This window comes from Leptonychotes weddellii, chromosome 8 (assembly GCF_054177405.1).
Source record: "Leptonychotes weddellii isolate Sample4059 chromosome 8, ASM5417740v2, whole genome shotgun sequence".
Classification (NCBI taxonomy): domain Eukaryota; kingdom Metazoa; phylum Chordata; class Mammalia; order Carnivora; family Phocidae; genus Leptonychotes; species Leptonychotes weddellii.
This window is the reverse complement of record NC_138376.1, coordinates 37,508,689-37,522,893: the sequence shown is the minus strand read 5'-3', so window position 1 is coordinate 37,522,893 and position 14,205 is coordinate 37,508,689. Positions and strand designations below refer to the sequence as shown.

Sequence of the window (14,205 nt, the reverse complement as noted above, 5' to 3'; positions counted from 1 at the left end):
CGGGGTGCACGTACCCCTTCGGATCCCTACATTTGTATCTTTGGGGTAGATACCCAGTAGTGCAATTGCTGGATCATATGGTAGCTCTATCTTCAACTTTTTGAGGAACCTCCATACTGTTTTCCAGAGTGGTTGCACCAGCTTGTATATGCTTTGATTTTAATTCAAATTAAATTGTTTGAAATTAAAATCTGGACACTATTTTCTTTAGTGTGTGATATAATTAGTTTTATTTTCCATTTTATATTGTTAAGCTTCATCAAATAATGGACTTAACATTACTATTTTAGGTTGTCTTTCTTCTGGGGAATTGGGATGAACTTTTATATGGAAATAGCAAAAATGAGAGCTGGGAGAAGACTCTGGGCTCACTTAATAGAGAAAATGTTTCAGCCTAAAAACTCTAAATCTCTTCTTCTGAGAGCGCATTGTCAGACATCAGGATGGTCACTTACTGAGCAGGTATATAAATATTTTAAAGTATAGAGGTTTAGTAAAGTCATATATTGTCTTACAAGCAACATAGCGCAGTCAGGAAGTAGATTTAAGAACCCATCTGTTAATATTTGAAAATTATAAGTATTCTGATGCATAATGCACATTTAATGTTTTTTAACACATATTATAATAAATAAAACTGGCTCCCTCTAGTGGTTAACAATATAAAATCATATAAATCAACTTACCTGTAATGCTGTTTTACCTTTTTAAAAGTAAAAAAAAACTGTGTTGATGAGGAAGAAGTAAAAACCATAATTTAGTTAATATCAGTCTTAAATAATTTTGAGTTAAAATTCTTAATATAAAATTGCCTGATTAAAATTTTGTGCATATATATTATTTATTTTAGTTATGTGTTCATGCATGCAAACAGACCCATTTAAAGACTATTATCATTTGAGTAATTTAATTTCATTCTATTAGAAAGTTGTGTGGTAATCTTTTTCCATGCATTTTATTTACATACTAAATTATTTTGATACATTAAAAATAATTTATAACTTTTTTTATTTTTATTTTTTTTTAAAGATTTTATTTATTTGACAGAGAGAGATACAGCAAGAGAGGGAACACAGCAGGGGGAGTGGGAGAAGGAAAAGCAGGCTTCCCGCGGAGCAGGGAGCCCGATGCGGGGCTCGATCCCAGGACCCTGGGATCATGACCTGAGCCGAAAGCAGGCGCTTAGTGACTGAGCCACCCAGGCGCCCCAATTTATAACTTTAAAGTTACATTGCTTTTATACAACTTAAAAGTGAATAAAAACTAATATAGCCATATTAAATATGACTTCAGGTACTTATAAATGGAGAAGTACAGTTTCAGGGTTGGAAGGAACTTTAATAATCATTTTTGTCTTAACCTCTTTTTACAGCTAATGAATCTAAAGTTCAGAAAGGTCCAATGATTTACCCAAATCACAATCAGAAACAGAATGAGTCGCAGATTTTTTATCTCATAGTACATTGTTCATCTGTTTCTTTGATCATTTATTAATAAATCATTTGTTGAGTGCCTGTTAAATCTGGCTTGTTTACTAATTTGTCTAAATTTATTGGATATTCTGAAGCCTAATGTAGACATTGGCAAAATAAGTATGCAGAAGCCACTGCTTAATCATAACATCTTTTATCAACTGTTGCCTTGTTTTGACTTTTTCCTTTTCACTAAATGTTTTAGGATCCTTACAATAACATTATTCGTACTACAGTAGAAGCAATGGCAGCAGTGTTTGGAGGGACTCAGTCTTTGCACACAAATTCTTTTGATGAAGCCTTGGGTTTGCCAACTGTGAAAAGTGCTCGAATTGCGAGAAATACACAAATCATTATTCAAGAAGAATCTGGGATTCCCAAAGTGGCTGATCCTTGGGGAGGTTCCTATATGATGGAATCTCTCACAAATGATGTTTATGATGCTGCCTTGAAGGTCAGTTTCTCTTCTTTGAAACTTTGGTTTTAAGATTTACAGATTTATAAAGATTTATAGGTGTTTTGATTTATAAATCAAATCATTGATAGATTTATATCAAGATTTATAAAATGAGAGAAAAAGAATTTTAGATTCAACTTTAAGAGTATACAAATGGAAACATAATTTAAAAATATATTTGTATTTGTAATAAATATTTTGTTCAAAGACTTAAAAAGACTGAGTGTTAAAACGTTATAACATAAAAAAACAGTTCTTTGTCTTCTGCTTGCTTTTTTCCTGCTTCCTTGAATCAATACATCTTTTTTTGTTTGTATCTCCATATTTTAGAATTACACATATATACAAGGTCTAATTCCATCAATTTTAGGCATTATCTATTGCTTTGTAGTATGTAGTTTAGTATTTTAGCTGATTCTTACCTCTGCTTTTTCTTGTCTCATAATACTACCAATACAATTATATCTGAATAGTATATATATCCTTCTGAAGTCCTCCAGTGCTCTCATTTGATATCGACTGGTTTCTCTTTAGACATGCTGACCATTGCGGCCCTTTGACTGCCCTTTGCCATTATCCTGGGAATTCTTTTTACCTCTGCTATGTTGAATCTGTATCTTGAATCCTGTGTCTACCTCTGTTGATTTATCCCTTGTTATTTTGAAGCATACCTCATAGGAACCTTCTCTAAAAGTGGTAAATGGGAGATGACTTATATGGAACTTCGGATGTTTGAAAATGTCTTCGTTCTACTCTGGTATTTGATGGATAGTCTGACTGTGTTTGAAATTACTTTCATTTGGAAGTGTGTAAGCGTTGATCTACTTTTTATCCTAACTTTTTATTCTAGCTTCCACTATTTCTGTTTAGAAATCTGATGCTATTTTCACTCTCAGGAACTTTCTAACAGTTTTAGGATCTCTTTATTTTTGAGTTGCTGGACTTTGGTGTGTGTATTTTTTCCTGCATTGTACTGGACCTTCGGTGGGCATTTTTTATCTCCCCCATTTTTCATGTTCTCATAGCCCTGGGAAATTGTCTTGTATTACTTTTTTGATAATTTCCTTCTTGCCATTTTTTTGTGGTTCCTCTTTCTAGAACTCCTAGTTATTGGATAAGGACCTCCTTAAAAGATACTCTGATGTTCTTATCTGTTCTATAACTCATCCATGAGATTCTGTTTTGTTTTCTTGGAGAGTCATCAACTTTAATTTTCTACTTACTTTAAAATTCATATATCATATTTTTAATTTCCAAAAGCTGAGTTTTGTTTTCTGATTTTCTCCCTTGTATATTATACTACTTGTTTAATTAAAACAGAGTATTTTTTTCCTGAGGATATTAATTACATTTTTTGAAGTTTTCTTCTACATCCTGTATTGTCTGTTTTCTCTATGTGCCTCTTGTCTTTAGTGGTATTATTCAGAATGCAGGTTTTTATTTCAACAAGACATCTTGCCCTTGCCTCTTTCTGTACTTGATGTTTGATAGCCCATTGCTTTTCTGCCAAAGTAGACTTTGGTCCATTTTCTGCAGGCAGTAAACTTTGGTTCTCTTGACAGAATGGGAGAGGGGTAGTTACAAATTCTAAAGTAGTCCCCCATCTTTTTAGCTTCCTATCTTACCTTTGGCTTCTTTTGAATCCAGCATGAATTCTTATTTCTTGAATTCTTCAGGAAAAAACAAGTTTAACTTTGTTCTTTTCTGCTAAGTCATATACTCTTCCACCATTCCTTTTCCCACCATCTCATGAATATATGAGGCTGTGATTAAAGGCTTAGATGTTTCCTAGTATCAGTAAAGCTGGAGTTATATCATTACTCTGCTGCTCAAATCAAAACTAAAATTGCATTTTGAAATATATTTTTAAAGAATATTTATTTATGTGACCATGAATACTTTACTTATGTAACTGAAAATAAAGATGAGAGAATTGATGTTATTTTTAGTTTTTTTCCAAGACTTGAGTGAGACGTTCTGTGTTTTCCAGAATCTACATCTTAGTTTTTCTGTTTTCAAGTAACTTTAAGTACATAATTTCTTTTTTTTTTTTTAAAGATTTTATTTATTTATTTATTAGAGAGGGAGCAAGAGAGAAACAGCATGAGAGGGGAAGGGTCAGTGGGAGAAGCAGGCTCCCCGCTGAGCCGGGAGCCTGATGTGGGACTCGATCCAGGGACTCCAGGATCATGACCTGAGCCGAAGGCAGTCGCTTAACCAACTGAGCCACCCAGGCGCCCCCATAATTTCTTTTTTAAATTGAGATATAATTGACATATATTGTTGTGTTAGCTTAAGATATACAGCATGATGCTTTGATATATGTATGAATTGTGAAGTGATTAACAGAATAAGTTTAGTTAATATCTATACCTCACTGTTATAAAATTGTTTTTCTTGTGATAAGAACTTTTAAGATCTACTGTCTTAGCAACTTTCAAATACACAATAGTGTATTGTTAACTCTGTAGAATTTTTTTCTTTCTTTCTTTTTTTTTTTAGTTTTATTTATTCATTTAAGTAATCTCTGCACCCAACGTGGGGCTCAAACTCACCAACCCAAGATCAAGAGTTGCATGCTTCCCTTGACTGAGCCAGCCAGGCACCCCTAACTCTGTAGAATTTCTAATTAATGCTCTTGAAGTCAACTTAATTCTTTTCTTATGAAACATTAAACTTACAACTAAAATAGTTACGACTTTATTAATATTAGTAATTATGTGATGTAACTAATTTGTATAGTTTATAAAAAAATCTTTATATTCTTTTCCAATTTTATTAATCTCTTTTTCTTATTAGCTCATTGATGAAATTGAAGAGATGGGTGGAATGGCCAAAGCTGTAGCGGAAGGAATACCTAAACTTCGAATTGAAGAATGTGCTGCCCGAAGGCAAGCAAGAATAGATTCTGGTAAGATAAAATGAAAACGTTTATGTGTGAAATCCTTACTTAAAAAGAAATATTAATTTCTGTTTGAAGATAACATATGTAGTTAATAAAACAAAAATAATGGAAAAATGAAACTTGGATAAAATGTTTCTCATCTCTATCTACTTATCTATCTCTCTCTCTATCTCTCTGTCTCTCTATCCATCTCCCTGTTTGCATTTTTGCATGCATGGATGCACACAAGTAAGCATATGTAGAGTATGTGTGGAGGTATGCCCATTGTATATACATGTATAGGTGGGTATCTCCAGCATTTTAATTTTTTTTTTAAGATTTTATTTATTTATTTGACAGAGAGAGACACAGCAAGAGAGAGGGAACACAAGCAGGGGGAGTGGGAGAGGCAGGCTTCCCGCTGAGCAGGGAGCCCGACGCGGGGCTCGATCCCAGGACCCTGGGATCATGACCTGAGCCGAAGGCAGACGCTAACGACTGAGCCACCCAGGCGCCCCAATCTCCAGCATTTTAAAGATGATATTATTATTGGTCATTGTGCTTTGCATTGGAGTATTTATTCATTCAGTCAGTCAACACTTTTTTAGTATTTAGCATTTGAGGAACTGTACTATGTCTGGGCATACAACTGTGAATAGGTCAGATAAGCTCTCTGCACCCTTAGAGCTTACATTTTAGTAAGAGAGAGAGAAAATGAGCAAGTAAACAAATAAACAAGATAATTATAGTTTGTGATGAGTTCTATAAAGGAAATAAGGGGAAGGGGTGGATGGCAGGATGTCTTTAGATACAGTAATAATCTGATAGTTTGAGGCTAAATATATTCTTACTATGTTAAGGAAATGTCTTTATAATTCTGGTTTATTACTTACAAATTTTAAAAGTACTTTTTGTTAAAAGTGAGAATTCAAAAATACATTGGAAATACTTTTGGATGTAAATCCTCTTCCTTATAAATCTTGATGTAGCTGCTATTATTATTTTAATTTTGTGGTGTTAGAAGAGGGTTTATCAGAAACTCTAGGGAAGCATATAGTTTGGGAGAATAATAAAAGTCCTCCCTTACAGAGATTCTGATACATACCTGTTCTTTTCTCCTCTCATCCCCATTTTATTGGGATTTGCTTTGCTGATCTATATTGAAGTTTCATTAAGATTTAAGAATACTACTTAAAAATTTTAAGCTTATAAGGAAAGTATTTGATGATCAGAGCATTACTATTAGGTAATTATTTGTGAATAGAATCTACATATTATTTTCCTTTGGAAAATTAATAGGTTCTGAAATAATTGTTGGAGTAAATAAGTACCAATTGGATAAAGAAGAATCTGTGGAAGTTCTGGCAATTGATAATACTTCAGTGCGTAACAAACAGATTGAAAAACTCAAGAAGGTAATAATAGCTATCATTTTTTGAGTGCTTTCTGTGTTCTGGGCACTGTAAGCCCTTACATTGTCTTGCTTAATCCTTATAACAACCACATGAGGTGGGTATTATTTCCCAACATTTTAAAGTTAAGGAAACTAAAGATAAGGGAGATTAAGAAACTTGCCCGGAATAAATAATTGAATAGCCAAGACTCAAATCTAAGTCTGTTGACACCAAACACTGATGTTTTAAATCATTACAACTGCTTCTGTGAAACTTACATATTGTTATTAAAAACCACTATAATAATAATAATACCTCCCATAATTTACAGATTAAAACAAAGGCTTAAATGATTATGTAACTCACTCAAAATTAAAAACAAATTAAGTTCAGAGTATCTGAACCCAGGGCTTCTCACTATAATTTGTTTCCACTAGACCATGGCTTCTGATACTACTATGAAAGAATCATTTGCTTTCGGTTTTTTTTTTTTAAGTCAAATATATCTTAATGGTGCTTTAGTAAGATAGTTTATAAATGAAAGATAATTATTTTGATTGAAACTACAGTACTATCCTAACTTTATTTCCAATTTCTTGCCAAGATGAATCAATGTATATGAGATACCAAGATAGATAAAACATATTCTTATAGTTGTAACTTATATATTTCTATTGTATGACGCTGCCATGGTCTCTTAATCTCTGGCTTTTATAATTACTGTTATTTCTAAGGCAAGAAACTTGACATTCTTCAGTGATCTTTAATGGTTTTCCTCGGTTTACTTTCCCTGTGATAATTTTAAGATCTTTTTTCCCTCCTCAGTTTAGATGTTCTTTAGGAATCTAAGAGAGTTTGTTCAGTTAGACTGCACAACTATTCTCTTCCATTTTTTTAAAATATATATATTTTTAAAGATTTTATTTATTTGAGACAGAATGAGAGAGAGAGAGAGCACATGAGAGGGGGGAGGGTCAGAGGGAGAAGCAGGCTCCCTGCCGAGCAGGGAGCCCGATGCGGGACTCGATCCAGGGACTCCAGGATCATGACCTGAGCCAAAGGCAGTCGCTTAACCAACTGAGCCACCCAGGCGCCCCGCTCTTCCATTTTTTTAAATGGCAGACGTTTAATGACATTTCTTTTTTCACCCTCAATCAGGAGATAATGACTCCTCTCTCACATTTTTGTCATTTTTTAAAAAGGTACTATTTAGGATGTAGCATTTTATTTTCAGTCATCACAAAAGTCTCAACATTTATTATATTTGGAAAACTTTTCTTCTCTCTTATACTTTAGGCTTTTATTAACTCTGCACCCTCACAGCTTGAGGGGTTCCATTTGCCATAAGTGATGTTAAACTTTATTTCAGGCAAGAGAGAAATTCACTCGTGATGATGGAATTGGGTTTTTCCTTGCCCTTAGTATAGGATTTCTGGTCCACTTCTGCTTATAGGTATTATATATTAGTAGCATCTTAAGCAGTATCATATTTTAGACTTTTTTATAGGTGGTGTAAACTTGTAAAAAATTGGATTTTAGATAACTTTGTTTAGGCAGGTTGTTGGCAGAGCAGAGTAGAGCTAGGACCTGAGGGGAAAAGTTTTTGACCATGATTTTCATTGTCTTTTTGTCTCTGTTGAAATATTTCTCATTATCTCTTTTCTCTCTTTTTGGATTATTTTTATTTTTATTTTTTAAGCCCAACACAGGGCTTAAACTCACAACCCAGAGATTAAGACCTGAGCTGAGATCAAGAGTCCGACGCTTAACTGACTGAGCCACCCAGGCAGGCGCCCCTCTTTGGATTATTTTTAACTAAAGAAAAATCATACACATACATATTATTACCAATATATTGTTAATTAGCTAAGGAAAACAACATATAACTGAACTATTCTTGAAGTTGTAATCTATTACTACTATTTTTTCATCCTTGTCACTATTACTCTTTAGTGTGCCTTTGAAATTACGCATGTAAAACATCTACCTGTTTTCGATGTCTTGTTACATTAGTAAAGCCTAAGTAGCTACTTGGGAGAGTCACCACTATTATTTATTGTTAACCTTGCTTGTTTCTGATTTATCAGGATTATGCAGAATTCAGTATTATTTTAGGAAGTCCTTAAATGTTTGTTGAATGAGTGAATGAATAAATTGAATGAGTATCAGACCTAGGATACATATTATTCTCTCCTTTTTTTTTCCTTTTGTTTTTGAGTTTAGGATTATGGAACAATTTCTGTGTGATGTATATCAGTGTCTGATTTCCTGATCTCTGTTTTATTCTCTATTCATGTAAATTGTCCCTTTTCTTGACCTTTTTCATAAGGTCAAATGCAGCAGGGATCAAGATTTGGCTGAACGGTGTCTAGCTGCACTTACTGAATGTGCTGCCAGTGGAGATGGGAATATTCTGGCTCTTGCAGTGGATGCAGCTCGTGCAAGGTGAGGGTATTTAAGTTTGGAGATTTCCAAATACCAGAAGTTGACCAGTTTAGCTTTTCAACGTGTACTTAAATAAAAGGTTGATCATATAAACCATGTGAGCTGAAACAAAAATACTGGAAACTCAAATGAAGTTATTTATTTTTCTTAAATATCTGTGCACTTACAGCATTCATGGTTTTTTAAACATATAAATATTAAGAGGCTTTAATCTTCTTAAATAAAATTTAAAAATGAAACATTAACATTTAAAATATACCAAACATGAAGTCCTCAGGATTTGAGAAAGTCCATCTTATGAGGGAAAATACCTTCAGGTCATTAGTAACTAGCTAATGTAGACCTAAACATTTCAACAAATAGATGAACAAAACAGGGCAAAAGTGATTGCTTTTGTCAAATTCAGTTACTGGCAAAATAAGGTAGTGAGAACTGTTCAGGTACATGTACTCATTTCCCATCTCCAGAGAAAAGCCAGAGGTTGGTCATTTTAGCAGCTAGCAGCTAGCAGCTAGATGGTAATGAATTATAAATGAACTCACGTATGTTCTTAACCAAGGGCATCATGAAACCTTTCTGAGCAGGAAACATACTTAAGCTTTTCCCTTTCCTTCACTGGATGAAAGGTAGCATGCTGAGCACCCCAGGAACCCATGTGCCAGAGTGCAGTGCAGGACACAGTGGAGCTGGGTGGCCAGCTAGCCAAACAGTGGCTTTCCCGAAGACATTTTATTCATGTACAGTAGTTGGATATCACCAGGGTTTGAGCAGATAGAGCTTTATTCATGATACTCTAGGGTCCACTGTCCTGTAAGCATGTGGAACTATTCTGTAAGCATGTGGAGCTATTAAAGGTATATTAAAAAATCAACAAACAGATCCTGTAAACCACAGAAAATTTTCTCCCAATACATGATGTCACTAAATGAATTATTTTTGCTTTTGTTATTTATTGCTTAATATAATTAACTTTTTTTAAAACATGTTGTTTTAAGTGCTTAAGGGGTAGAGTAAATAGTGTGTGGGTTGGGTTTTTGTTTTTTGGGTTTTTTTTTCCAGTTTTAATTTCTTAAAAATAAGAAAACTTCTCTGCTTACAGTCCTCTAATGGTCTCCCATGCCTTCTAAATTAAAACCTAATCTTAGCATGGCCTGCAAGATTGTGTGAGATGACTCTGCTTCCTTCAAATGCTGCGTCCCCAGTGTCCTTCCTAGTTGTAGAACAAAGAGCATGTTTTTCTACCTCTCAAACTTTTGCATTTAGTACTTTCTTTTTCAGACAGTTTTCCCCCTTACGTTCCCTTGAGTTTCTCCTTCTCATCATTTAGGTCTTAGTTCAAAAGTTATATCTTCATATCTTCAATATCTTTGAATAGCTTTCCCAGAGACCCCATTTCACCTGTTTCAGTGTGTTCGTAGTGCTTATTATCATATGAAATTCTTATTAATTCATTAATTGTTGAATGAATTAGTGAACAAACGGATGGAATATGCTAAAAGACTTACTTTCTATCAAAATGTATCAGCAGGAGGGGCCCCTGGGTGGGTCGGGCAGTTAAGTGTCTAACTCTTTTTTTTTTTTTTTTTTTTTTTAAAGATTTTATCCATTTATTTGAGACAGAGAGCATGAGAGGGAAGAGGGTCAGAGGGAGAAGCAGACTCCCCGCTGAGCAGGGAGCCCGATGCGGGACTCGATCCCGGGACTCCAGGATCATGACCTGAGCCGAAGGCAGTCGCCCAACCAACTGAGCCACCCAGGCGCCCCAGTGTCTAACTCTTAATTCCAGTTCAGGTCATGATCTCAGGGCTGTGAGATCAGGCCCTGCTTTGGGCTCCACGCTGGATGTGGAGCCTGCTTAAGATTCTTTCTCTCTCTCAAAAAAAAAAAGTATCAGTGGGAATCTTGCTCTCTTTGCCTATTTGTATTGTTAAGTGGTGAATTATTCAGTAACCTTCACATGCTTATCTACTTATAGTTTTTAAGTCATTCAGTTATTTTTTAGTTAACAAATGTTAAAAAGTTTACTATGTATAAAGGCATCCAGAATCATTTTTCATAAGTATTCTGAGGAAAGATGCTTTTATCAATGCAGTAAAAAAAATTCTTATTTAAGCGAAATAAGTCAGTCAGAGAAAGACAAATACTATAAGATTTTTTTTTTTTTTAAGATTTTATTTATTTATTTGACAGAGAGAGACACAGGGAGAGAGGGAACACAAGTGAGGGAGAGGGAGAAGCAGCTTCCCGCCAAGCAGGGAGCCTGATGTGGGGCTCAATCCCAGGACCCCAGGATCATGACCTGAGCCGAAGGCAGACACTTAACGACTGAGCCACCCAGGTGCCCCCAATACCATAAGATTTTTGATGGCATAGTTCTTACTTAGGTAATAAAGTATGTCTAATTATATTGAATATTAAAGTCAGTAAATATTTTTATCTCAAATGATGTTAGTAGAACCTCTCTTTTATTATTTTAATATTTTAGATGTACAGTTGGAGAAATCACAGATGCTATGAAAAAGGTGTTTGGTGAACATAAAGCTAATGATCGTATGGTGAGTGGAGCCTATCGCCAGGAATTTGGAGAAAGTAAAGAGATATCATATGCTATCAAGAGGTAATATGTGAGATTTCTTTCACCAGAATGTCTTTTCTGTTAACATAATCCCCGTGAATCAACTGCGGGCTTAATTTTCTCACATACCATTTGGAAAATATTTGAATTGACTTTCCTGTTAGTCTGTAGTTTTACTAATATAATACTTTGAATTTTCACCGTAGTTCCCTTTAGAAGTTTCTCATTTAAAACAAATGTTTTTTTAACTAACATTGATATTGCTTCATATCCCATAGGTAGTTATATTTCAGTCTCCTTACTACAGTATACTTTCATATTTTCCTAAGTTTATTCAAATTGTTTAATTGCTCAAATAATTATAAAATAATTTCCTGTTTGAAAATAAGTATTTGGTTGCCATCTATGCATAAATTAAAATCAGGCTCTCCGAACTGACAATAAATAGCACTGTCAAGCATGATTAGGAAATATAAATTAATATAAATTGATCATACTTCCCAGGTGTAAATGTAGCTTCCTGATGATTTTTTTTCTCAACCTTTGTAATAAATTTCCCTCTTTTTGTGTCACTAGTTATATATGAGATAAATATCAAAACATCCAAGTTGAAAGTCATCAAAATGGAACTTTTTTTTTCTTTTAACAAAAACAAGTGTAGTACTTTTTAATGTGGGGTGTAAATTTATTGATTTAAGCTGGCAGATATTTTGATTATATGTCATTAGAAGACACCACATCGCAGTCAGCTTGGAGGAGTTCACATTTGTGATGAGTAGGTGAGATACAGACAGTTCAAAGCAACTAGTGAGTCACATTTGTATAAATAACTCTGAAAGGCACCTTTTAATTTATATTTAAATATTTGTGCATATTATACTCTGGAGACTGGCTTACAAAGGTGAAAAGTTGTCATTTCCTCATCTTGCTTCACTGTGGTATTCTCAGGTGTTATGGGCTTATTGGCTGTGCCATCTTTCAGACTTTCCTCTAAGTGGAAGGTGGTAAGCATATCCAGGCTTTAATGGAATTCTCAGTTTAAATTAGAGATATTCACAAAATGTGAGTAAACAGATGTAAAGAGGTGTTTTTAAATAAACTTGAAAGATTTGCTGTGAATAAATTACAGTTTTTATGTCTTACCTTTGGACAATTAATATAGAAATTGTATTTTATTATTACTTTTTTTTTTTTAAAGATTTTATTTATTTATTGAGAGAGAATGAGAGAGAGCACATGAGAGGGGGGAGGGTCAGAGGGAGAAGCAGACTCCCTGCTGAGCAGGGAGCTCGATGCGGGACTCGATCCAGGGACTCCAGGATCATGACCTGAGCCGAAGGCAGTCGCTTAACCAACTGAGCCACCCAGGCGCCCTTATTATTACTTTTTAACAACTGCTGTGTTTTGAAATGTTCTTAGGGTTAATAAATTCATGGAACGTGAAGGTCGCAGACCTCGTCTTCTTGTGGCAAAAATGGGACAAGATGGACATGACAGAGGAGCAAAAGTTATCGCTACAGGATTTGCTGACCTTGGTTTTGATGTGGACATAGGTCCTCTTTTTCAGGTACTGATAATTTTGGGGGGAATTTCAAAAGAATGTCATAAATTACTTATATTTTGAACGAATAATGATAAGATGATAAACCATGATAATGTCTTTCAAGTTGTAAAAGAAGAAAATGAATTCAACAAATTCCCCAATTTATTTTTGAATGCATATAAATCCAGTTAATTATGACAGAAATAGGAAAGTAGTGTAATTTATGTTAATGTGCTTGTTTCTCAGATTTTGTAAAAATCAGTAACTAAAATTGTTATTAGGCATCTGAAACTGAAGGTTACTTTCAATGATCTTTTTATATCATTTATTGAGATTTGACTAATAATTTGTTGGAAAGATAGCCCACGTTGGATTGGTGGAAAGTGTTTTGAAGGGGAAATCAGGCATCAGAGTGAGAGAATATCATAATTAGATATCCTCTTCTTGTTATTCTCTAGTAGTATTTTATTTAATCACAGAATATTTGATCCAGCAGGCTAATAATTTGTTGGAAGTAAATGAAAGTGAAATTCTCTATAGAGTGATACAACAGTCATTCTCTACAAAATATATTTGGTTGAGTACATTGTAATAACTTTCATATTACAAGCTTTATCCACTATATACTTATTGATCATCTACCAAATGCTAGGTTCTGAGTTGAATAAGATACAGTTTTGTCTTCAGGGAGATTACAGACTCCTAAACAGAAAGAGATTTACTTACCAGTAATCACAGCAGAGTAATAGTTAATGTAGTTAAAGTTTGAACAAGGAACTTGTCCAAGTATTCTAGGAACTTGCGGTTGAACTGTGCCTTTTGGAAGCCTAGAGAGCAAGCAGGGAAGGGCATGCTAAGAAGAGCTGGCTTGAGCAGAGGTGCAGATGTACAGCGTCATGAAGGCATGATGCCTTCCGGTGACTAAGAAGTTCAGTATGATTAGAATACAGAGCTTGGGACGGTATGTAGATTGTGATGAATGGCCTTATATGTGCCATTCTAAGAAGTATGAACATTATCCCAAAGGTGTTTAGGCAGAGTGACTATCAAATATATACTTTAGAAAGCTCACTTTCCAGGAAAATCACTTTCTGAAGTGGATTGAGAGGAGCTGGAACTGGATGCAAGGAATCCAGTTAAGATGTTCAGTAATCTGAGTGAGAAACAAGGCAGGCCTTACCCACGGCAGTGTCAGGGTCTTAGCAGAAGTCGGCTAAGATTGAGAAGAAAATTTAAAGAAGGGACTATTTATGATAAGGAGGTAGGCTTAAGAGAACCAGCTTACGGAACATTCAGATGAAGATGACCATGTAAGTTGGATATGCATGTCTGGAGCATAGAAGAGAGGCCTCCATTACTTAAAACTGTGAAAACTGATTTAACTTCCCATCAAGAATGTATATCGCAAGATGAGAACTTGAACATTAAAAGAAAA

General features: G+C 34.5%; 1 protein-coding gene across 4 annotated transcripts in view; it reads left to right on the top strand.

The window, feature by feature from the left end:
* MMUT (methylmalonyl-CoA mutase) overlaps positions 1 to 14,205 on the top strand; it is a 39,224-nt gene that overhangs the window by 12,162 nt on the left and 12,857 nt on the right. For all 4 annotated transcript variants that reach the window (XM_081828404.1, XM_081828400.1, XM_081828401.1 and 1 more), the window contains exons 5-11: positions 291 to 462; positions 1,678 to 1,926; positions 4,729 to 4,840; positions 6,113 to 6,228; positions 8,537 to 8,652; positions 11,138 to 11,269; positions 12,647 to 12,794. In XM_081828404.1, the coding sequence (XP_081684530.1) occupies positions 291 to 462; positions 1,678 to 1,926; positions 4,729 to 4,840; positions 6,113 to 6,228; positions 8,537 to 8,652; positions 11,138 to 11,269; positions 12,647 to 12,794 (1,045 nt within the window). The remainder of the gene's footprint in view (positions 1 to 290; positions 463 to 1,677; positions 1,927 to 4,728; positions 4,841 to 6,112; positions 6,229 to 8,536; positions 8,653 to 11,137; positions 11,270 to 12,646; positions 12,795 to 14,205) is intronic.